At 44.9% G+C, this 25,722-nt stretch overlaps 1 protein-coding gene and 1 pseudogene across 1 annotated transcript; one reads left to right on the top strand and one right to left on the bottom strand.

Moving 5' to 3' along the window:
* Positions 1-381: 381 nt before the first annotated feature.
* Olig3 (oligodendrocyte transcription factor 3) lies at positions 382-2,466 on the bottom strand. Its single transcript, NM_001106269.3, is given in 1 exon segment — positions 382-2,466. A coding segment is annotated over 1 exon segment (822 nt). The 5' UTR covers positions 2,398-2,466; the 3' UTR covers positions 382-1,575.
* Positions 2,467-12,705: 10,239 nt separating this feature from the next.
* Positions 12,706-13,345, top strand: Rps2-ps34 (ribosomal protein S2, pseudogene 34; annotated as a pseudogene).
* Positions 13,346-25,722: the final 12,377 nt, after the last annotated feature.

Genomic DNA, 25,722 nt, shown 5'->3' with positions numbered 1-25,722 from the left:
GAATGAAAAGGCCATGAAGGCCATTTTAAAGCAAAAAGAAGTTAACTTACTACTACTTTCTTGTCCGTGACCAAGAACACTGGCCATGCTGCGTCTCGCTTCCTGCCACCTTAAGCTTCTAAATTCTACTTTCAATTTTTAATTCTTGAGTCTGTGAGGACTGAGAAATGAGGACCTCGAACAGGAAAGGGTTGCAGGTACAGATAATGCTCCACTCAAAGGACATTTGGGGTTCAATGATGGGCACCAGTTTTATCCTTTCTCTTATAAATGGCCAGAGAAAAACCTTCCATCAGAATCCCTCGCCCAGACAGTTTACTGGGTCCACGTGTTTCTTATCCCACAACCACTACTGATCAAAAATGTAAGCAAACGCAAATGCCGGATTTAAAGGTTCTTTTTTATTTGAAATCTCATCCAGAAACACTGGTTATTAATAAATATATCATACTTATCAAGAATATATAAAAAATAAAGACAGGTATTGTCTTTGAGGCCCTAACAAAATATTTCAAGCAAATGTTCAGGAAAATAAAAGTGGCAGCCCCCCCCCCCCAAACACAGAGGGTTTTCAGAGCTGAGGGATAACAGACAGAGCCAACCCCGCATGCAGAATAACTTGGCAAGGGGGTGGGATGAGCTTTTAGAAGAGGCCCAGTTTTGTGACTTCGGGCCTTTGGAACAGCCGTAAAGTTGGAATGAAGTTTGAGGATCAGGGACAGACATGAGCTTGGGGAAAGAATCACATGTTCACTGAGTGTGAATCTTTGCACTCTGGCCCCTTTTTATACAACCACAGACAGATATATGGAGTACTTTGGAGAATTCTCTAATAAATCCTTGTTACAAGGAAATGGCACTATAGCCCGCACAATATGTTTAGACAAGATTCATTTAGGAGCGTGCATGCATTCTTTTGACCTATATTGCGTGGAAAGGAAAACCCACATAAGAGGTTCATGCCCTGGGCTTAGATTAGAAACTTGGACTCTGAATCTCTCTCTCTCTCTCTCTCTCTCTCTCTCTCTCTCTCTCTCTCTCTCTCTCTCTCTCTCTCTCTCTCTCTCCCCTTCTCTCCCCATTGTCTCTAGAAAAATCTATAAGGGCAGAGGCAATCATAACTGCATCTAGCTCGATGAAATATTTACATTTCCTTTGCACAAAAGGGATGGACGTCTTTCCTCCGAGATAAGAACACAGCCAGAAACAGTCAGCTCCAAAGTTCCTTTGCAAGTTTCTAACTCCACCGATCCCATCTTTAAACAACAAATGCAGTGTTGACAAGAGCATATGGCAGTGAGAAATACTGGCGCTGCATGAGGGAAAGAAGCATGCATGCAAATCAGGACGTCGGGTTCCAGTCCCCTTCGCTAACACCTAGGTATTCCAGTTTGGTTTTGGTAAGCCCCGCTGGAGTGCGTCAAGAGGAATCTGGATCTCTAGGGCGCTAGTGAGGCCTCAGGGCCGCGCGCCCACCCTCCCGCAGGTCGAGCAGTCTCCCCTTCCCTCCTGGCCCGGCACTGCGACCCCTGCCTCAGCTCTCCCTTCCTCCTCCCGGCCGGGCCAGCCCGTGGCTCACTTGAGCAAGTCCTTGGATTCGGCCGAAAGCCGGGCCATGTTGGCGGTGGAGAGAGCGGACAGGTGCGGCGGCGGTGGCATCTGGCAGATGGTGCAGGGACAGGGCAGCCCCGCCCAGTGCTGGAAGCCGCTGCCCAGCTGTAGTGCGGGCGGCGTGGAGGGCGCCTTGAGCAGTGAGTGGGGAGGTCGGATGGTGCCTATGGTCGGCAGGGAGGCGGCAGACAGCGGGGACGAGGCATTGCCAGAGGAGAGCGCGCCGCCCAGGATAGGGTGCACCGGGTGCACGGCGTTGGCCGCGTGTGCCGGGTGGCCAGCCGAATGCCCCACAGTCCCACAGTGGAAGGCCGAGTGGTGTCCACCGTAGATCTCGCCAACCAACCTCTTCATCTCCTCCAGGGAGCTGGTGAGCATGAGGATGTAGTTTCTGGCTAGAAGCAGAGTGGCGATCTTGGAGAGCTTGCGCACCGAGGGCCCGTGCGCATAGGGCATGACCTCGCGCAGACCATCCATGGCGAGGTTCAGGTCGTGCATCCTCTTGCGTTCGCGTCCGTTGATCTTCAGCCGCAACTGCTGAAGATCCTGCTCCGACAGCTGCTTCTTGATTTTGTACTTGCTGCTTTCTCCTGCAGCTTTGGCGCCTGCCCGTGAGAGGCTCTCCCCGGGCATCTTTTGCACCATGTCGCCCTGTGTGGATGAGACCGAGTTAAGACGGCTCTCCTGATGGTGGTGGTGGTGGCGGTGGTGGTGGTCTCTTAGGTACATCTCATCCATGTCCGGAGATGACGCTCTGCTGGAGACAGAGCTCGAATCAGAATTCATTTTATTACAGGAGATGCGGCCTTATGGTTGAGGAAGCTTTAGGCGGGAAATTAAAGATAATCTCGAATTTACCAAAAAAAAAAAAAAATGTGAGGTCCAGGAACCCACTTCCCAGTTGTAAGAAGGGAGAAGAAAAGTCAAGGCACTGCCTTGCCCCGCCTCTCTCTCTCCCCGCTCCCCTGCTATCTCTCTCTGGTTTAGCTGTTTCCTGCACTGCGCATTGGTGTGTGCCTGAACTAACCTCTGGCTGTAAAAGAGGGGCTTTTATAGCACTGCAGCGGAGAAAAGAGACAAAAGGAGCCCTCCTATCTATCCTGGGCTGGTTAAGATGACGTGCCATCATTCAGGGCGGTGCGCTTTGCTGTCCCAGTTAGGAAGGATTCCTATTCATATTCATTGTGGGGCCGCCCTGGGACACCTCTGCTTGGAACCGCAAGGAGCCCCCAGGCACAAAACCCTTTGATTGACACACTCACCGCAGCCGCTCGGGACTTCTTGTTTTTCTGTTGTTGTTTTGTTCTTTAAAAACTTTCTTCTATGCCACCTCCCCCCCATTCTATTTTCTCTAACCTAATCTTACACTTCAAAATAAGGGGAAGGAACAGAAGTTGCCTGGAAGATCGGACTGCGTTTCTTTGGACTGGAAGAGAAGAGATTTGAGATGTTCTCTAGCTTGGCAAAACCAGGTCGCAGTAGAAAGATGAGAGGGACACAGGAGCCAAAGCCCGGCAGGTTCCACCAGGGAGATCTGGAACTGGAGATATCACTGACTGAGGTTTTATTCACTGGTACTTTTCCCCTAAATACAGCTCATTTCCTCTAAATTCAGTTAATTTTGTTTATTTGGCCTTTCCGGTAATTTCAAAAGCACTTGGTTTTGAAACAAAATTTCAAAAACAAATAATTTCAAACATTATTTGGCAATGTGTTTTTGCCTTTAATACTATTGTGGAGAGCTCGCTCCTATTTCTCCCCCCCACTTTTTTGCGTTAAAAAGAGCTAATTGAAATAATTTTGGTTATTTTAACTTCTTAGCTAAGAACAAAGGGAGGAGAGACGAAACCCCCAACCTTGCATGAAAATCAACCTAGGAAGAAAATTAGAGGGGGGGGGGGGGAGAGTGAAGAGAAAAGGGGGAGTTAGGGATTGAAACGATTCTCCAGAGCTCAGTACAGATCTTCGGGGTTCCCGTTTCCCTTGGAGGGTAGCCAACCGTCTTCTCCGCCCTAAGTTCCACTGTGTGTGCTGGGATAGGGTGAAGCCAGTCTTTGGCCTCAGGGCGAAAGCCGAGAGCTTCCGGAGCTGAGCACAGACCACCTGGAGCGGCAGCTGAGGTGCCGGCTTGGTACACAGCCTTCTGAGGATAAACAGGAGGCCTGGAATTTGCTGTGTTCCTTAGAGCGAGAGCATAAATGGGCACAGACACCCCCAACCCCGTTCCTCTTCCCTGTTTTTTTTTTTTTGTTTTTGTTTTTTGTTTTTTGTTTTTTTTTTTTGTCAAAAATTGCTCTGTGGCAGAAAAGTCAGGAACACAGAAATTCCTAGAAAGGAGTCTTGGGCAACGGTGGCCTCTAGAAGCAGGCGGATACCCCATCTGTCCCGGCTTGAAAATCCCAGGACTAAGAGCTAAGTGAAGGCAGTGTCCCTATTGAAAGCAAGAAACTTTTTACTGTAACCTCAGGCAGACGCGGCTTGCCTTGCAGTCACTGGGAAAACCAGAAAACAGGAGGCTTCACTTCCTACAAACGCAAATCAGACAGTCAGCAGAGGGTACCCCCATGCAGGGAGTTTGTACACCCTGAGAGATCGTGCCAGGCTACTCACAGTCATCAGTGAAACTCATTCTAGCCCTTTACCAGCAGGAGACAGAGACTGGACCTGTGAGCGAACGCTTTCTCACACTGACCTGGTTTAAACATGGCCAGCAGTCCCTCATCAAGGACAGGGCTCTAAAGAGCCCTGGGAGAGCAGACTGAAGAGTCTTCTATTGCTCCCACCTCCGTGGAAGGAAAGCTCCTTAAAAGGAGAGTTCAAGAGCTTTCACATAGGGTGGAAAGATTGATATCCCAAAGCCCTTCTAATTTTAGAGCTCAAAGAAACTCCCCTAAGCGGCCAGACTGCCCTGCTTTTGGTTAAGATACGTGCACCTTAAGTATATGTATGCAAAGTGGTTGCCCAATGGGGGTTCCAGGTGGTAGCCACACACCCGGGGGAGTGGAGCAGTCCGGAAGAAAGCCTTCTGAGGCTCAGATGATTATCCAGAGACTGAGGGGGGAGGGAGGAGCCATTTCCAAGCCCGAGTCTGCTCCTGGTCCTAACTTTGAGTCTCCGCGTCCTGTTCTCAGGCCTAAACTGAAAACGCCACGCTGGGTTTCCGTTTCAAAGTAGCAAAGCCTACTAAGATTCCACACAAGAGGCTCTAATGAAGGGGTAGAGCTCAGTCATGCAGCATGCAGAAGTAGGGCACGATAACTTTGTAAGAGTCCCAATAGACAGTTCAAAGGAGAGTTCAAAGTGTCTTCACGCTAGTCAAGAAAGTCAGGGGAATAAAATAGGGGGGGGGGGGGACAATAACCCACTTTGGGGATTGGAAAGACCAGGACCCGATTCTAGGAATCCCAACCAAAATCAGAATCGAACTGAAGTCACTTCTCAAGGGCGGCGGCATTAGGCTAGAAAGCGCTTGTGGACTTTGCCAGAACATACAGACCACAGAGGGGCCCAGGATCCAGTAACCCCGAGGTGTGTGAACTGGAGCTGGGAGTGGGAGTAGAAATGTCAGGTGTTCTGCTTGGCGATCGATTGACGCCAGATACAATACCTTGTGCTCCTTGGCTTTCTGTTCCTGCTAGGCGCTGCATTTACCAGTGCGGCATCGGAGTGCAGGGGAGTCCAAGGTCCAGGCTCCCACCCAGACAAACGCTCTTGGTAAAAGCCCCAGGGTCTCGTGGTTGGCTAGTTCCCCACTTTCTTCTTTGTGAAAGATAATCAGCTAGGAGAGGATGCCGGACTCAAACTGCCACCACTTCGTTCGCCATAAAATGGACCAAATACTTTCTGGGGTCCAGGAAGTGGAGACCCTACTTGCGACTGGTCTCGCTGGATTGTTTTAGATCTTGCGAGTTCATGGACATCTGTCGCTCAAGCCCCGCTCAAAAGTCCTGAACACCTAAGGAGTCAGTTCAGATACTCAGAACCCGCGCACGAATTTCAGGGTTGCCTGCCATACCCACCGCTCACTTCGTGTGCCTTAAGGCGACAGTAAGGGAGGCTTTTTTGAGCTAAGGCTGATACAGCCGTAGGGGCCTCAGCCAGAGAGGCCTGGTGACCAACGCGGTGACCTTGGCCCTGGCGGTGGTCGGATTCAGAGGGCTAGAATGGATAAGAAGAGGAAGTTAGCGCAGTAGCGGCAGCCGCAGAGACCTGGTTGGGACAGGCTTTTAGGACATTGGTCACCCTAGCGGCAGCAAAGGGCTGAGGCTCCTTGACCTTGGTCTGTCTCGCAACAGGTGCATCCCTAGGCTTAGAGACCCTGGCGACTCGACTCCACAGTTCTTAGCTTTGGGCGTGGGAGTTCCAGACCCTACCTACATCTCAAACAACCGGTTGGCCCGGGAACTGTCAACTGAGAGGTCTCTGGGCGTCCTGTGTGCACAGCCTCAGTTCTGCAGCCTCGGGCTGAGTAGCTCTGAGTTCCCAAGGGCCAGGAGCTCCAGGGAGATGTTTAGCCCTATCAGCGCCTCTCCGGTCCCCAGGACTGCCAAGGACTGTTTCTTACCAGATACCCGGTGCGTGCTGCCTGGTGTCTGATGCTCGGCAGCTCCAGCAGTTGGTCTCCAGCATCTGCCGGCTCTGCCAGAGGCCGCTGAGATTTTTGCCTGAGCAGCGAACCCTCACTCCCCTCCCCCTCGTCCTCGTACCAGTCCGGCAGAAAACGAAGCCACTGCTGACCTACAGGGAGGCAGCTATGAGGGGCAGGTCAATCAGCCGCGTCCAGGGGCCATCTCTTACCATCTGCAAACTTGACCGCCAGAAACTTTGGCTGAGATCGGAAGGCAAACCGCCTTTCCAAAATAAAACGGGGGGGGGGGGTGTAGGTCAGGAGGTGGTGGAGAGGAGAAAAAAACTAAATATTTTCAAACGTGGCCCTCTCCCTCAGCCGCGAATAGCCTAAAGATTAGCTGTAAGCATGGGCTTCTTGGTGAATGTTGTCTTTAGCACAGTGAAGCAGCAAGTGACTTCATTATAGCAGCGCGAGGGGATGGGGTGATGGGTCATACGGAGTACGAAAAGCAATTAATTAAAAAGTTTTAAAAATTGAAACCATCAGCATAAATCACAGTCGAGGAGTGACCTCTTCTTACAACAATGTATCCAAGCTGTGAAAACCGGAACATCTACAGGATGCAGTCACAGCCCAGCTTCCAGGGTCCGCGGAGAGGATGCTCCTGGACACTGACTGGAGCTGGTGGATCAGTCTTTCCGTTCACTTAAGATCCGATTTTTTTTTTTTTTGTATTGGAGAAATAGCAGAAGCTGAAAGAGCAAAATTGCGTGATGCAGAAGTAACTTCCCGTTGAAATGCTGAGGCTGGGATTGGAGAGGGAGCTCTCAGAATAGGGCAAAATGATGGAGCGCCACTGATGGGGACACATAAACGTGCTAATACACAGCTACAGCTAGAAGTGTGATTTTAATGATGTGGTGGCAGCAAGGCTGGCCAGGACTTAAAAAGTGAATGAAATTAAAGACCGCTAAAGGCAAAGGAGATAGGAACATCCCGGTTTTGTTTACAGGATTTTGTTCAATTAGTGAGCACATTCGCGATTTTTTTTTTAAATCCTTTCTTTTCTTTCTGGTGACATCTGTTCAATGACCGATACCTCAACCGAGTTTTGCTCCTATGGAAAGCACATGCATGGAAAATATTGTTTCCCCATGGTCGGAAAGTTTAAGTTGATTTAAATACTATTGATGATTAATCATGGAAATTGATGGGCTATATTAAAATTTGCATACTTCCATGCATATTCTTGGCATGCGCCCTGACACTTTGGATTTGCCGCTCTATTAATACCAATATTTTTTAAACTACCAGCACAATGAGATTCTAATCCTATCTTATTATCGTTAATTTACTTCTTCTGCGACTAGATGGTTAAAGCGGCAATGTAAACTTGATACCTTAGTGTAAAAGAGGCACAGACTACTAATTTCTGCTTTTTTGTTTTTGAAGATTAATGAATCATTCTCTTGGTATATTTGCCTAGATGGTTAAATTGACGATGTGTTTGATGTTCTTTGCTGAAGTGTTTACGACATTTACTTTGTATTAGAGACTGTCATCTTATGCAGTAGGATGCATAGTTTTCATTTGCGTTTAGTGGCTGTCCTACCGGTGCACAGAACCCATAAACAGCGAATGAAAATGTACCTGGGTGTTCCGGTGCGCACCTGTAATCTCTGGTGCACTTGTGATCCCCCAGCACCTGAGAGACGGAGGCAGGAGGATTGTAACAAATTCGATGCCAGCCTGGTCTACAGATCAAATTGCAGTCCAGTTAGGGCTACAAAAAAAGAGTCTCTCTCCTAAAACAAGACAAAACAAGATCTCCAAACAATTAAATAAGCAAGCAAAGAACAGTGAGTGCACCGAAGGACAGACCAAAACCGTTCTTCACGCTTACCACAGTGTATTGCATTGCTATGTTTATTTGCACAGGATCAAATATATTTCAAGTTTTGTCTGAATGTTCGGAAGCCCTGACTGTGAATTGTTTTTTCAGATGACTAATGAAGGCAAGAGGGTGCGCAGACACATTTGTAAACATAGTGGCTTGGATGTCTTCTTCCATTGGTTTCACTCCTACCAAATGGAGACTTATGGCGACTTTAAGAATTATCATTTAGGATTCTGCCACCGAATCTTAAAAAGTTAAAATGACAGTCGTCGAAACTGAAGATTTTCAAAGTCTGTGCATAGACCTAGAAAACCCTGTTTTATCTTTTTTGTTTCACCACAAATAAAGATATAATTAATGGCCCCTTTTCATTAATTCATTGAATATTTTCTATCTATATTACATAGTTTACACACTTTTCATCGAGAATGAAATGCAAATTAAAATGATCGATTGCCATATTACCTGAAATTTTGCTCTAAATTTTATTTTGTGTTAGAATATATAATAGAATTGAAGTTCTTATCCATGTGATTCAAGTCTCATGCTGTTTCTAATTTTTAATTTTTATTTTGTGGAATGGGGTCAAGATTATAGAGAGAAAGCAGAATGGATACAAATCACCCAAAATCTCTAGACATTTATCATTCTGCGTCTGAGTCATGAGACAGGTTGTGCATCCTATCTAACATCTGAATTTATTTAGTAACCTTTTATACTTTGGAGTATGTTAACTTCATAACACGAAAAGGATAATGGAGGTTATTATCATTTCATACCACGATGTCATATTAATTATTGATGAAACACAACTGGTAAGTTTCCAGGTCTTCGTCTTTAGGAGCGTTTGTTATTTCATAACCTTTGATGATAAGAAATAGCAGAATATTTGACTATTTAGAACCACAGAAGTGTTTCAATTAAGTACTTTAAAATAGTCACTGCCCTTATGGCAAATGCAGTAAATTCTAGTAGGCTTTTGTATAATAACACTATATAAAGAAGAGGGAAGAGAAGAATCATTAGAAAATACTGTGCAGATATTCTTAGCTCACAATACATAAATTCAGCTCTACTCTTAACACCTTTTATGGGGATGTGTAATGAAAGCATTTTAAGATACACATTAACTTTACATAGAAATTGTAATGTTGGCCTTAATTTTAATATAGAATCAATTAGTGTCTGTTTTCCAAAGGCGCAGTGAGGTTGCCAATCTTTCTACCCCACGGTTCCCAATCGCTGTGCATGCAGCCTGCAATTTCCAGCAAGCCAAGCTGTCTGAGCTCAATCTGGGAGAAGAGAAGTGCTAGATAATCCCCCAGGGAGAGGACTTCAAAATGTAGTTCAGAAATGGCTGAATATTAGAACAGCAAATGGAAAACCGGTGGGACATTCAGAGAGAAACCCTGACTGAAAAAAAATAGAGGCTTTTAAAGTTTGTTCTTCAAGGCTAGGCCTAGTGGCATACCTGTGATCCAGAATTTGGGAAGTAGAGGCAGGAGATTAATGAAACCAAGGCTTTCCCCTGCTATACTGCAAGTTCAAGGCCACCCTAAATAAGACTACATGGTACACTGTCTTCAAAAACAAAAACAAGCTATTTTCTTTGTATTTGTGGCCTTAACCAAAGAGAAAAAAACACACAACACACACACACACACACACACACACACACACACACACACACACACACACACACCCTGAAGCAGATCAATCAGTACTTGCTAAGAATATATACATTGACAGTCATATACATAGCCTTCCTTTTTCATGCTCTGACTCCTAACAGAAATCTAGTGGGCACATTTCCCTGGGTTTATGTTGAGTCCCTCAGAGTTTAAATCAGTGGTTTTGTTTGACTCGGTGGGATGTAATAGGTTACTGAGATAATACTGTCTTAAAGACAGAAGCTTTTGTTTTCTATAAATCTGGATAACAGTCTGGAGAGATAGCTTGGTGGCTAAAAGTACTGGCTACTCTTCCAGAGGACCTATGTTCCATTCACAGCACCTACATAGTGACACACAAAAAACTGTAACTACAATTCTAGAGGATCCAGTAACTTCTTTCTGGCCTCTACAGGCTATAGTCCAGGCACACACATGGTACACATACGCACATGTAGACAAAACACTCATATACATAAGCAAGCAAACAAACAACTTAAAAACAAGATAAAAACCCTGAATGTCTACAAGTCTTCAATATGTATAGAATATGTGTGTGTGTGTATTCAAGAATATATGCACAACCACACATTTACAATACAACACACACACACACACACACACATACACACACACACACAGACGGAGGGACTAATGGGGAGATGGCTTAGTGAGTAAAAACATTTATCATTCAAGCATGAAGACCTAGGTTTGAATCCCTAACAACCGTGTACAAAGGTGGGCAAGGTCACGTGGCTTTACCTCTCCCACTGCAAGGCAAGGGAGAGTTAGAAGGATCACTGAAGCTTGCTGGCTGTTAGCTTACTTCCAAGTTCAGTGAGAGGCCTCATTTCAAGTGAAGGTAGTGAAGGCAGAGAGTGAGAGAGCAGGACTTCCGATGACGATGACGTCATCTCCTGCTCTCTAGGTGTTCATGTGGCTACTTCTCACCCTGTGAGCATGTATCGCACATGCACACAACACACATACATACACACAGGACAAGGGCCAGATTATTCTCTGGTGATCATTCTGATGCCTCTGGTATAGGACCCCCATGGTCTTCGATCTGAATGGCAGTTCTCACATCAACATTGGAGGGAGCACGAAGGAGAAAAAGATAAAGGAGAAAAGACCAATACCACACACTGTTGGCCACAGAACCTTCTAGCTTCAGCCTCTTCAAGAGGAAAAGCTCTGACACAAGGAACTGCCTCCTTAAAAAGTCTTTCAGAAGATGTACAGGATCTTTGGTGTAGGCTTAGGCTGGATCACCAGGTATGACTCTCCACAACCTTGAATACCTCGCTTGGGAACTGCTGGCTTGAAGACTGAAAGTTGTATTGGTTAGAATTTTAGCTGTGACTTGAATACCTGATATAAGGGAAGAAAGGGCTGTTTTGGCTCTCAGGTTATCATGTTAGGGAGCAGTAGACCATGGTGGCCGATGATGATGAGGGACCAAGAGTAAGCTATTTCCAAGGGCTTTTTCCAGTGACCCATTTCCTTCAGCCAGACCGCATCCCATAAAGTTCTCGGCTCCTAGGAAATCAACACCAGTAGCTTGAAACAAAGCACTCAAATCATGAGCCTGCGAGGGCCATTCTATACCCAAACGGTAGTATCAGTAGAGTTCTAAATTCAATAGAGAGCGCGTTAAGTATAAATTGATCCAGGGGTTGGGGAGTTAGAGTCAAGAAGAAGTTGTCCTCATTGCCTGGATGACCAGAGTCAGGAGAATTGCTGGTTCCCTTGTTGAAGAGGTTCAGTAATTTTTATGCAGTGATATATTGTCCAAGAGATACAACTTTTTAAGGAACCAGGAAAATTACTTCTGGCTTATTCCTATTTCCCAATTGGAACAGCCTAATTTGCAACCACTTGTCACATAATTGATGCAATGAAGATTGATCTCCATCCTCATTCTCTCTAATTAGTAAGAGGATGGGATGGAAGTTGAAAAAGGCAATCTACCAGACGTAACGGTTTGCTCTTGGTTTCCCGTCGTCTACATGTCCCCTCCTACCCATAGCAAAATTTCTGAACAGGGACTATCACAATAAAAGCACAATAATGCACGACACAGTGGAGGGGATCACGGCTCACAGAAACAAATGAGCATCAACAAATGGTTTTATCTCTTTTTAAGGGAAAACTAAAATAAGAAAAAATACTACTGTTCATTATAAATATAATACTTGGGAGTATTCCCCGTTCTATTTAGTCTGTCCTTGATATCATTCACTCTACAGATTAAGATTTCCATTTAGGTAGAGGCTAAACAGTTCACATGAAGTACAGTGAAAGGATCAATGAGAAAAGGAAATGCTAATTAAAGATAACCTTCCATTCATATATATTATGAATATTCAAGATAGTAAGAAAAATTGAGGGCCACGATCGAAGAATTGACAGCTAAACTTTATAATTTCTTCTTACCACTATCTGTTTTCTTGTTATTCCTGTTCTTTGCGAACATCTCAACTGGCCAGCATTGTCTCCTTTGTGGAGTGAGCCAGTCTAGCATCCTTAGACGTCCTGTGTTTTGTTGTGATCTTTTGTGAACTCATACAGCTGACCATAGGGTCCTTGTTAGGTAACCAAAACTCCCCTGGACACAGATAAGTCTTCGTTTCTCTCATAACTTTGAAAAAAAAAAACACCAAAAGCAAAACAAAACAAAAAAATCCTACTTCCTCTTTATCAAGCATCATAAAGAAAATCTTTGCTTCTTCCTCTTCCGGAAAACACCAAATGGTGGCTGACGCTGGTGCAGCTGGAAGGCCCGGGAAGGAATTCCCGGGGATGCCCAGGATGAGGAGGCAGCGGCTTCTGTGGAGGATTCAGCAGCGGTCTTAGGAACTACGGGTCGTGGTAGAGGCCATGCCCGTGGTCAAGGCCGCGGGCTCATGGAGGTAAAGCTGGAGACCAGGAGTGGATCCCCGTTACCAAGCTTGGCCGCCTGGTTAAGGACATGAAGATCAAGTCCTTGGAGGAGATCTACCTGTTCTCCCTGCCCATTAAGGAGTCTGAGATTATTGACTTTTTTTCTGGGCGCATCTCTTAAGGATGAGGTTCTGAAAATCATGGCAGCGCAGAAGCAGACTCGGGCTGGCCAGCGGACCAGGTTCAAGGTTTTTGTCACTATGGGGACTATAAGTGCTCCAAGGAGGTAGCCACCACCATTCGAGGAGCCGTCAATCTGGCCAAGCTTTCAGTTCCTATGTGGAGAGGCTACTGGGAGAACAAGATTGGCAAGTCCCACGCTGTGCCATGCAAGGTGACAGCCCGCTGTGGCTCTGTACTGGAGTGTCTCATCCCCGTCCCCAGAGGCACTGGCATTGTCTCTGCTCCTGTGCCCAAGAAGCTACTGATGATGGCCGGTATAGATGGCTACTACACTTCAGCCAGGGGCTGCACTGCCACCCTGGGCAACTTTGCCAAGGCCACCTTTGATGCCATCTACCTGACCCTGACCTCTGGAAAGAGACTGTGTTCACCAAGTCTCCTTATCAGGAATTCACTGACCATCTTGTGAAAACCCACACCACAGCCTCTGTTCAGAGGACACAGGCTCCAACTGTGGCTACCACATAAGGGTTTTTATACAAGAAAAAAAAATGAATTAAGTCTGCTAAAAAAAAAAAAAAAAGAAAAGAAAACCTTCAACCAACAAGCATGACGAACCTCAAATGGGCAGACTAGCAGTTACAGTTCTCACCTGATAGAATCCTTTTTGGTAACTCGATAACTAGTGCTCTCAGAGGAACAGAGCCCAAAGTGCTGAGAGGCTGGGCTCCTAGGGGCAGTCACTAGCCCATTCAAACCTTTCCACTGTTAGACAACTTCTAGATTACCTCATTCTTGCAATTAACTCTGTGGTTAGGTTACTCTGGTGGAATGTGAGTAGATGTTCTAGGAACCACATGATCCTCTCATGTTGTCTTCCATGCAACCTTTAGGACCACGTTAGGGCCATACAGTTGGCACCAATGGTCCAGGCCTTTGCAAGGCACCAGGCCTCCAGGTTACAGTGTAGAGTGAAACTGCCCTATACACCTGCGGCATCAATATAGGAACTCTTACAAGTACAGAGATGAGACTCCCATAGTTTACACGTCATTTTGGTTTTTGGTTTTCTTTGCTAGAGAAGTCTTGTAATATACAACCGTGGGAAGGTATAGAAGAAACACCCCTCTAACAAGTGTCTCATGAAGAGCAGTGTTGTGATACGTAGGGTGGACAAAGTTCCTAAGTGGTGAAGAAATTACAGATGATGAAGAGTCTTTGGTGACCCTGACTTCTTTTAACTCCTCCCCGGCCCTCTACACGTGACATGCTTAGTTGAATTTGTGGCAATGACGTTAGGACTTTGCAGGGTTGAGATCTCAGCCATATCTCAGCATCTGAGAAGGCTCTCAAGTAGGCACAAGCCTGTCCATTATGGAGGCAGCAAGGAGAATGCAGTAGAGTGAAGGAGAGTCAGGCAGCGGCAGAGGGAAGCTTCTTTCTAGGTTATTGGCATCAGCTGAAGAGGCAGGATGCACACAGCTTTGCAGGAAACTGAAGGGTCTGCTCTTAAGTGGAAACGTTGACTTCCACTGCATAAACCGCCGGTTTTCAACCTGTGGGTCGTGACCTCTTTGGGGACAGATGGAGAGGGTTGCCTAAGATCATTGGAAAACACAGATATTTACACTAGGATTCATAAAGGTAGCAAAATTACAGTTATAACATAAGAACAAAAATAATCTTATGGTTGGGGGGGGGGTTACCACAACACGAGGAACTGTACTGAAGTGTTGCAGCATTAGGAAGGTTGAGAACCACTTGTGTAAGCATAGAACCCTCGAGAGGGTGTGGAGTAGAGAAATGCCCGGATCCTACTGTCTTTAGAAGGCTCAGTCTATACTAAGGAGAAAAGAAAGAGAAGTTTAAAGCCAAAAATTCAACCAGGAGGCTATTATAGGAATCCAGGAACGGAATGATGGTAGCTGGTTGTAATTGTTTTGTGGAGGTATACTGAAGTAACCAGATTCTAGAAGTGTCCCTAAGGGTGAGCCAACAAGATCTGCCTAGGGCTGTGGTATAGAAAGAGCCAATCAGACCTTAAAAGAGAAGCTTATTAAACAAATAAGGAAGGGTACAAAACCCCAGGGGCAAACAAAATAATGCTCTAGTAACTTTTTTTTAATGTTGGTGAGAAAGGGACAACAGCAGCTGAGAGACACTGGGTTATTGAAGAAACTGAGGAAGTGGGCTAATCAAAGATGTGCTGACATCAGCATGGAAACCTGCAATAGTTTTAAGACGGGGACGTGGTTATGTTTCTGTATCTACAGGAAATGAAAAAAAAATATGGTTACCAACACAACTTACAAAGGTTAAATCTGACTAGAAATAACCCTCTGGTCAACGGATACATGAATGAGTTCACAAAGCTAATAGCCCAAGTGATTCATTCTCACATACTGATCTCTCAGTTACTGATTTTCCCAAAATATACAGACAAATCAACTTCAAGAGGGCTTGCCCAACTGATCGACCACATAAGGACTGGACAACACATAGACTGGACGAATAACAGAGAGACTAACAATACAGACCTGGACAGACAGCACAGAGAATGGATAACGCAGAGACCAGACAACAAATGCTTTTTTCAGACTAAACATTTTTTTTCTTCTTGGGGTCCAAACAGGAATTCTTCAAACCAATTATAAGAAGACCGTCATCCTAGTCCCTTCTGGGGTGGATGGTTTTGGTCGTTTGATGTTATCATCTAGGATGATAGTTCGTTATCATTTATGATCATGGAGAAGAGTTGATTAACATATTTAATTGTTTTGTTTCAATTATTAAATAGTGATAGAAATTTAAGGCTGTTTTGTTTTAGTTATTGTTTATTGATAGAAATTTAAGGTTGCTTTATTAAATTATTATATACTGATAAAAAGTAAGGTTTTTTTTTGTTAGACCATTATTTGACTAGATTGTACACAAGCCGTTTATTTAAAATGTGATACAAAGTTCTCATTTTATCGTTCTTAAAATTTCTATTGTGTATAGATTGTTAATGTTAAAAAACAGTTTTTAAAAAAAACAAAAAGGGGGATATAAAGTGAAAATTTCTGGTTTCTATGGAGACTCAGTTGTGTTATTTGGGGGGGGTGTCTTTTGAGAGGATGCTTTGCTGAAGCAGACACGTGGTGTTTTTCTCCAGGCTGTCTTGTGAGAGAGCATAGGATGTTTTGCTGGAGCAGATGTTTGAGAGAGCATGTGATATTTAGGAATAATATGACTATAACCTCCCAGACAGTGGGAGGACACTCTTGCATTGGTTGGCCTTTCAACACTTTGCTGGTCTTCACGGATCTTTGCCTGTCGTGACTTCCTAGAGAGAAAGGCACCAATGATCTTATCTTGATGTTCTGACTGCTTCTTGCTGAGTCCTCAGACTCATGCTGATTCAACGGAGCCTCTCAGTTTCTAGTGAATGCAGCCGCTGCTACTGATTTGCGTTTGGTGTTTGCCAATTGGAGTGGATTGCTGCTACCGATTAGTGTTTGAAATCGCCCCGGAGAACTACTTCTAACCAGCTCCACATCCCCCTAGTCCTGTTAGCCACCTCTTCCCCTTCTCTTTGGTCAGTGGAGTGAAAGGGAGGTTGAAGCGTTTAAGAAACCTTATTAAAGTGGGTTTTGAAAAAAATCTAAATCAAACTGCAGTTTGGATTTTTCTTTTTCCCCTACAGACTCTTACGTTTAGAGCTTGGTTTCTGTGATAGCACTACTGGGGGATGGTAAACTTTTAAAAGATGGGGTGCCTGCTGGAGGTCCTTATACCACCTGGGGACATGCCCTCAAAAGGCTTTAAAGTATTTCTCGTGAGACTGGCTAGTTCCTGCCTTACCAAGGAGTTACAAACGTGTAGGTTAGAGTTCACAAAACCATTTTCAGTTTCCTCTTGGATGACGTAATCACTTGCTTCCACTTGTGCTCATACCACAGCCGTCCACGCTAATCCCGCACAAAGTGAGGTTATCCTCCCAGCGCTCAGCTGATTCAAGCACCACACACTGAACTGTGAATTTAAAATAAAAGACAAACAAACAAACAAACAAAAACGAAACCCCTGATGCATCATAAGGGACTGAAAAAATAAAGAGGAGAGCATCCCAAGGACTGAAGCTTGGTGCCCCATGAAGCGAAAGAACAAGAGAAGGAAATGGAAATAGAGGCAGAGAAGGAACAGACGTGAAGGTGGTGGAGGGAGCCTGGTCACTAGGTAGAAAGCAGGTATCCTCCTGAAGCAGGTATTAGAATGCTAGCCTCTTCCTCTCTTGCTTTGTCTTCTTAGCTATCATCAGGATGTGCTGATGTGTTGCCATAGCGATAAAGCAAGAAAGCCAAGAAAAGATGGATTGAAACTTTTTCCCATCCCCCTTCCCCTTCCCTCCCCCTCTTCCTTCTCCCCTCTTTCTCCTCCTCCTCCTTCCCCTCCTCCCCTTTCCCCTCCCCTCCCTCTCCCCTCCTCCTCCCTTTCCTTCCTTTTCCCCTCCCCCTCCTCCTTCCCCCCTCCCCCCTTTCCTCCCCCTTCCCCCATCTCAGGCTTCTTAGATTTTGTTATGGTAAGGAGAAGCTAAGTAACAACAGTATAACAAATACAGTATGTCTCTCTATAAAATGAACTTCCAGGCCCTCCCTGTAACAAGATATTGCTGAAATTTCACTTCTGAGTATAGTTAGAGAAAGCCAAGGTAGGGCTTTGAGCAGCTCTCTGTCCAACCATGGCCTAGCAGCATTCCTCACAATGGCTAAAAGACTTGAATCTTTGGGCACGGGGCAGACAAGCAAGAGGCGGTGTAGACAGAACAACCTTGGCAAAGAAGGTAATTGAGTCACACATTGTCACAGACACAGAGCCTGAAGACATTGCACAAGGTAAAAGACAGCAGGCAGGAGAGCATGACCACCGCTGGGGTGAAATACCTGAGGGCTAAATTCCCAGGAACAGCAAGCAGAAGGATGGTTTTCCGGAGCTCAGTGCAGGGAGAAAGGAGGACTTGCCAACCAGGTGTGAGGTTTCCATTTTGCAAGCCACAAATGCACTGGAGGTAGGATGCGTAACGCGAACGCATTGACTCTGCAGGACTGTACGCTTAGACACAGCTATGGCAGCACAGTTTGTAGCATCTGCATCTCCTGACAACTGAAAAATGAGGGCTGCTCACAGGTAAAACCTTAAGGCTCATCGGAAATCCATCAAACACCCTTGATAAAGATCTCAGCATATTCCTAGCAATGCCTTTTTTCCCCTTAACCATTTATTTGATTGTGTGAAGTAAGTGGAGAACTTTAATAAGGCTGCAGAAGTCAGAACAGGTAAGTAGGAAGGCCCATGGACCAACACGGTGTTGCAGTTGACACCTTAAAAATAAGTCATATTTTTACCACATAGTAAAAGGTGCTTAGAAAGCAGGGCTGTTTAGGAGAAAAGACCAAGCTAGGAGAGAACTGGAGCAGTGACCCTGTAGCATGTGCCTTTGCAATACACTGCTTCTTTGTAACTGAAGAAACTATATTGACTCCCTGCCATGTGCTAGGCTCTTCCCATGTAAAGATTCTAACCCTGTAAATGGCTTGGCCAGGTACACATTATGTTCTCTGTTCCCGAGATGAGCAAACGGGGGTTAGGGAGCTCACACAGCACGTCATATGATGACTAACAAGTGAACGAGTGATTTAACTGAGGGCTGTCTGGCTCCGAAGCCTGCATCCTTTCTCCTACTTGATTCTGAATAACTGCCAGCAGCATCTGAATACAGAAAGTGGCGTCCTGGACTTGTATAGCCATTCAGGTATCAAGGAATCTGTTCCTTTCTTCCTCCCACCAGAAATGTTCAAACAGACACCGGCTAATTCAACAGATTTCAGTCGCCAGCCTAACCTCCCAAATAACTGTAGGACATAAAAGTGACCCATCGTATCAAGAACCAAGAAACTCTGGAAGTGAACAAGAAGACACAATCAACAGATGTCAGCAGGGAGATGTCACAGATGGTTGATTACCTGGCAAAAATTTTAAAGCTGTCATTAGAAGAAAGACTCAACAAGTAATTGTGATCACACTCGAAAACCAAAGTGGAAGGAAAAAACAACCCTAGAAAATCTCTGCAAAGAATCAACTGGAAATAATGTTCAGAAAATGAGATTAAAGATTGGGGACACAGCTCAGTGGCAGTGTTTGCCTAGTAGGCACGTGTGAAAGGCTCTGGATTTCCTGTTTTGTACATCCCTTCCCCAATTGTAGGAGTGCGATGGTATTTACCATTGAACGTGCTTTCTGATAGTTAAGACTAATGATCAAATATTTTGCTAAAAAGGCTTGAAGCTGTGAATTTCATCTCTTGCTTTGTGATCTTCTGCCATGGAGATGGCCCTCAGTGGATATCCCGGCAACCTTCCTCCCTCCAGAACTGTTCCCCTCTGCCCAGTGCTCTCTTTTGAGAAGTCCCAGTATTAGTAACCAACTCCGAGAAAGATCTGCAGATAACTGTATGATTGCCAACCACGAGTCAGTCAGACTAACACTAGAAAAGCCTAAACCACAGAGATCCCTAACTGAAAAGGTTCTGGGTTCCAAGGACCTGTTTCAGAGGCTTCATGACTTATTCTCACCCTGTGGTGGGTAAGGTGGTGATAGCCACATGTCGAGGCATCTTACGGATCCCATTTTCAGAGAGACAACAAGTTGTAAGTAAACAGAAATTGACTAGCTTTGTCTTTCAAACGACCACTGAGCACCCATGTTTTCTGCGTAAGAGTTAAGTACCTAATTGGAAATGGTTACTTCTACAGTCTCACGATACATTGAGGGGTGCTCGCTGAGTTCTCTGTGCAGGTTTGAGGCACCTTTAGAATCATGCTTAGCTGATAGGATTGGCAAGTGAGTTACATTTATAAGATTCTTTAATGCTATTATTCCAAGACTTTGAACTCCTTTACTCTATACAACTAAACTTCCGTTGATTGCCAATGGGTGGGTGGGTGGGGGCTCTTCAAACAGTGACTGGCCCAGATCTTCAGCAAATCTGTTTGCAGGAGGCGTCTCTCCAGCCAGAGGAGATGGAACTATTCTATGGAAGGCATAATTAGCTTTCCTTTCAAAATCATCATGGGGATGAATATAGAGTCTTTAACTTTGAAACTGTTTTTTAAAAGATGTATTGTTTTGTTCCTGTGCATGAGAGCATGCCTATGAGAGCAGGGGCCATGGGAATCAGGAGGGGAAAGCTGGGTCCCCCTAGAGCTAAAGTTGCAGGCAGTTACGGTGGGCCTGACCAGGGTGCAGGAAACGGAACTCTGATCCCCGGAAAGAGCAGTGAGTGCCTGAGAACACCTTTTTTAAAAAAAAATTTTATTAGATATATTTCTTTACTTACATTTCAAATGTTATTCCCCGTCCCGGTTTCCTGTCCATAAGCCCCCATTCCCTCCCCTCTCCTCCCCCATATGGGTATTCCCCCCATACATCCCCCTTACTGCTCCCCATATTCCCCTGCACTGGGGGCTCCAACCTGGGCAGGACCAAGGGCTTCCCCTTCCACTGGTGCCCAACAAGACTATTCTCTGCTACATGTGCAGTTGGAGCCCTGGGTCAGCCCATGTATAGTCTTTCGGTTGTGGTTTAGTCCCTGGAAGCTCTGATTGGTTGGCATTGTTGTTCTTATGGGGTTGCAAGCTCCTTCAACTCTTTCAATCCTTCCTCTAATTCCCCCCCCCCAAGGGGGTCCTGTTCTCAGCTCAGTGGTTTGCTGCTAGCATTGACCTCTGTATTGGACATCCTCTGGATGTGTCTCTCAGGAGAGAACTATATCCGGTCCCTTTCAGCATGCATTTTTTAGCTTCATCAATCTTGTCTAGTTTTGGTGGCTGTATATATATGGGCCACATGTGGGGCAGGCTCTGAATGGCCATTCCTTGAGTCACTGCCCTAAACTTTGCTTCCATATCCCCTCCTATGTGGAGAATACCTTTTAAGAAGTATGTGAGTCCAGTTTGTAAACTTCCCCTTCCTGGGAAGAGCAGAAGCTACTCTGTTACTATTCTAGTTCCATACTTTAAAAACACTTGCTTGTCTGATTTTTTGAGAAGATCTCATTCTGGAGCTCAGGTTAGCCTCGAACTTACTATGTAGCTCAAGCCAGCTTGAACCTGTGGCAAACCTCTTGTTTCAGCCTTCCGAGTGCTACAATTATAGGCATGAACCAACGAGTCCTGCATCAATTTCTTTAGTTTACACATAGAGAAATCGAGTGATTTGCTTCAGGCTAACGGCTAGTTAATGTAATGGGGTCTGGATCCAAGGCCCAACATCTGGTTTATACCTTTTACTTTTTCCACTCAGAAAAATAATTTCAAATCAGAGATCGGCCCATAAGAAAAAGGGCATGGTTATTAGTGCTGCCATTTCACTGAAATCGATAACCTTGGAATTAAGGAGGAGTTGATTTTTTTTTTTTAAAGCTCCAGCATGGGGAAAAAAAATCAAGCCGTTCTATGACTAAGTAAGATTAACAAGTATGGGTTGTTTCAGGACCTGTAAACAGAATCGAAGGAGGAACGTAAATCTGCAACGGTGTGAAAAGCCATTTTACTGTTTCAACAGTTGTTCTCAGGTCGCACGTGTCCTTCCCTCCGTGTACCTGCACAGTTCATTGCCCTCCGCTCTCTAAATATCTCCTCTGACTGACAAGTTAGTGTTGTCACCTGCACCTTATTGTCACACCAACATAAACCGAGTTAACCGTATTTTGCACAGGAGTTGGTTGGAAGTAGAAAAGGAACTTGCTAGAAACCGGTCCTGTGCTGTGTTTTATCCGGCACACCAGTAGCCACCCAAAGGCAGAAGTGGGTGATTTCAGGGCCTGGGATCCCGGTTATTTAGGCCCCCAGATTAGAAGCCACGGTATGTTGCACTGGATTAAATCAGATGAGGAATCTGTTTATCCCCTCTGCTTTAAACACCAGTAAAAAGCACTGTTCCTCTCTTGAAGGTGCTGAAATGCAAAGCGAGAGCCTGTTCCTTTTCTCTCTCTTGGTGGCATTTCAAAGTGTAAAGCTTTGAATACCAATTGCTTGAACCGGACATATGTGAACCTCTTCTAATCCTACTGATCCTGTCCCCAAGGGCTTCTTTGTACGTGGAGGCAACACACATAGATCTAAGCGAAAGTGTCTATAATCCTGGAAATGTGGAAAAATGCCCCAGTGTGAGAGCAGCGAGACGGAGCGCTCCCTAGCAGAGGGACCCGCTGAAGAAACAATTGCGTCGGCTCAAGGAAAAAGAAGGGGACCAGAGCTCAAGAGAAGACATGAAGGGGCCCTCTCACCGTTTTTCTGAGCTCCCGGGAGGAGAGCAAACCCACCCAGCTGGAGTCCTCCCTTGCAAAATAGCCTTGTGCACTTGAACAAACTCAGCGCCCAGCCTATCTCCAAAGGCTGGGAAATTCACCCAGCGGCTGCTTTCAGCGGGCTGAGCCCAGCAGGCCAGGCCCCTCAACATGAGGCCTGCATTATGTTCCTGAATTTCCTTGAAACCAGGCTGCCGGCTGTTTACAGATTGCCGAGCCAGTGGGCCCCCCGCCCCCCACTCAAATGGGAGGGGTGGTGGAAATGTCAATTAAAAAAAGTAATAAAACAACAAACAAACCCCAACGACAAGGATAAACAAAAATCAAAACCAAAATAAAAACGGACTCTACCTCTTCAAGCAGAAACCAAAGGCAACCTGTGAGTTTCTAAAGGACTGGGCTGTGGCCCCTCTTGAGTCAGGTTGATCCTGGTGGCAATTGTCAGGAGAGAGGCCTAGCAGCTTTTGAACATTCTAAAGGAAAGGTGGCCGGATTCTCATCCCCACGAAGAATGCGTGAATCCATCCGTTCACAAATAATAACTTCTGCAAACAGACTGTTTGAGGGTTTGTGGGGTATCCGACTATCAATTTTGAGCAGTTTTCCCTGCGCACTACTTTTGACTAATTGCGGTTTTTTTTTCAACAAAGCAAAACAGAACAAAACAAAAGCCCCAAAGATTTCCAAGTTGACAAACTTGCGAGAAAAGTGATATAGATGAAGCAATTTCATAACTAAATTAAGAAAAATTCGTTATCTGGATGGATTTTTTTTTCTCACCCAGATGAACCTGAACTGTTTTCAGAGACCCACCAGAATCCTACTTCGTTCAGGCAGTCATTATAATTGATGGCGCCATTATAAGAGGCAAATCAAGTGGTTTGATGATTTTTAAAAAAAATCCTCCCCCAAACAGGCTGATTTTTAAAAATCTTTATTATCTTAGCCAACATAACTTAATATGTATCAAGAACTACTTTACGGAGTAACAAATATTAATTCTTCAAAGCATCATAGTAGCCATATGGGGTAGACGCTATAAAATCTTATACTTCCTCTCATCTGGGGGTAGGACAGATTAGCTTGTCCCAAACACATGGGCCTCGAGTATCCCTCCCAGATGCTTCTGTTGCCAACACACCTGTTTTGAACACATTGCTATCTAGGCCACTGTTTCTCAAGTTTACAACAGAAACAGATGAGTGGACATAAAAATGTCCTTTCAAGGGTTTTGTTGCAAGATAAGGAGAAGCAGAATGCAGACAAGAAAGGATGATGGCATCTCGTAACAGAGTCCACACCAAGATTCATCTCGGTGAGCCGAGCATCTACACCATTTCTAGAACTAAGAAAACTCTTCCTGAAGTGGACGGAATTCAAGTCTTGTCTAAGTCTTATGTATGCCCTAGAACCCTAAGGCAAGTTCCCCTCAAAGTGTGTTTATAAGATACCCATGGGCTGGCGAAGTAGTTTAATTGGTACAGAGTGCCAAGTGCACACTTAGGTCTAATTCCAGTGCTAGTTCAGCTCAGACCCACATAAACTAGACATGGTGGCACTCACCCATAATCCCAGAACTTGGGAACTAGAGGATGGAGCTTAAAGTCATCCTTGATACTTAGCCAGTTCAAGGCCAGCCCTTTTTAACAAGACCCTGTCTAAATAAATGAATGAATAAATACATTTAGATAAAAGTTCTTTACGAAGCAGAGCACAAAATTGAACCCGTTACATAGAATAGGCTGGTGACCTTAGAAAAACTATTTCCTGGAACTAGGCCTCGGCTTCCCACCTCCAAGAATGATTTTGAAGGCCTAGACCACCTCCAAACTGTTAGGATTCTGTAGCTTTCACAACTTCAGACACCAAAACATGACTACAGGAGGCCAAAATAGTCTACTTCAAGATGGCGCCCTTTTAAAGAACGTTTGTATTATACTCCCGTGACCACGCCAATCAGGAGGAGGAAGCAAGAGAACCAGAAAAGTTCAGAGCCACCTTCAGCTGCATAGTGAGTTGGAGCACAATCTTGTCTCCTCTGTGTCTCTATCACTCTTTCTCCCTGTTTCTTTACCTCTATGTATGTATGTATGTATGTATGTATGTATGTATGTATGTATGTCTCTTTCTCTGTCTCTCTATGTGTGTCTTTCTGTCTCTGTCTCTTTCTCTCTCACGCACACCAACACATACATAACATTCTGATCATTCTGATTTCTGGCTATTTGGAGGATCTGCAAACATGGTATAGGTCTAAAATGCTGTCCTTTGTAAGCAGTATTTATATTTAATAATGAAGCTGCTATCCTGAGTCGGGACAGGAATAATCATCACCTGAGACTTCTCTTTGCATAACCAGACAACTTTTATTCAACTTCTTTCCACCACCCACCACTTTCTGTTCGTTGCCTCTCCAGCCCTAAGCCCCATTTTACCTTCTGTAGTGCAGCTGGATCAGCCACATTCACATGATCGCTTTGAGTCTCATATTTCTGTGCTTTTCTCCTATGAATCTTTCTTTTGTCAACTTAGTCATAGACTAGCCAAAGTATCTACAAGGGTAAAGAGAATAAAGATGTTTCTACTCCTCCCTTACATTGGTATTCCTCCATTCTGTTATTTTTTACTGATTGAATTTTTTTCACTTTTTTGTTTATTCTGTATACATGTTTCTGAGTTCTAGAGTCCTCGAATGCAGTATCCGTGTGCAGTCTGTTGTCTGCACATAGGCTTGTACTCTGGGTGTGTTTTCTGGGGCAAACCCAGCAGAGGTATTTGTTCTCTATAACTATGTGGTGTTCAGAATTAAGTAAGGTGGCTTCCTTCATAAATGGGTCTACGTTCATGTAAAACTCTATGCTTGTTATTGTCAGCACACCCAGATTTCCAAGGTATAGCTGATCCAGGAGGAAGCAGAAGGCTACAGGAAGCCCCAAAGCTGTGTCACATGTTAGACGAGTGTTTCTAATATCAGTGAATGGAAGATACTTTAAGAAAGGAATTTGAAATGTATTTTTCACAGAACTTGAAAGGGAAAGAAGAGAATGTTTTAGTTGGCAGCATGCTTTCCAGTCAGGAAGAACCGAGTTCCTCTTGGCAAGGAACTTAGAAAGAGAGTAACTCTCAGACCATGTGTACAGCACCCTTGGATGCACAGCTCACTTGGCTGAGGTAAATTGAACCGTCGAACAACTTTTCCCAGAAGTACGTAGCAGTCCTCAAGATGGGAAGACAAAATGAGAACAAAATGAAATGCTGAGAAAAAAAAGTTTGATCATGAAATAAAATTATAAGAAAGGAAGTTAGTCTCACAATGAGCTAAATTTGCACTTGGATGAATAGCAGAAACAGTGAGAGGTTTCAAAGCCTATTCATTAAGGAGAGGAGTCTGGACACAAGGCATTGCAGAGGAGAAAAGCAGGATGGGAACTTCTCTGATTCTGAGTGATAGTCTCTAGTGGAATTCTGAACCTTGGAGAGCAAAGGGCAGAGAGCACTCTCTGGGATTCGCCTCCGTACTCCAACTTTTGTCATGTTTGCATGAACACCAAGACTAGAT

This window comes from Rattus norvegicus, chromosome 1, assembly GCF_021556685.1.
Source record: "Rattus norvegicus strain SHRSP/BbbUtx chromosome 1, alternate assembly SHRSP_T2T, whole genome shotgun sequence".
NCBI lineage: Eukaryota > Metazoa > Chordata > Mammalia > Rodentia > Muridae > Rattus > Rattus norvegicus.
Note: the sequence above shows the minus strand (reverse complement) of the source record. Positions and strands in the feature narration are given on the sequence as shown.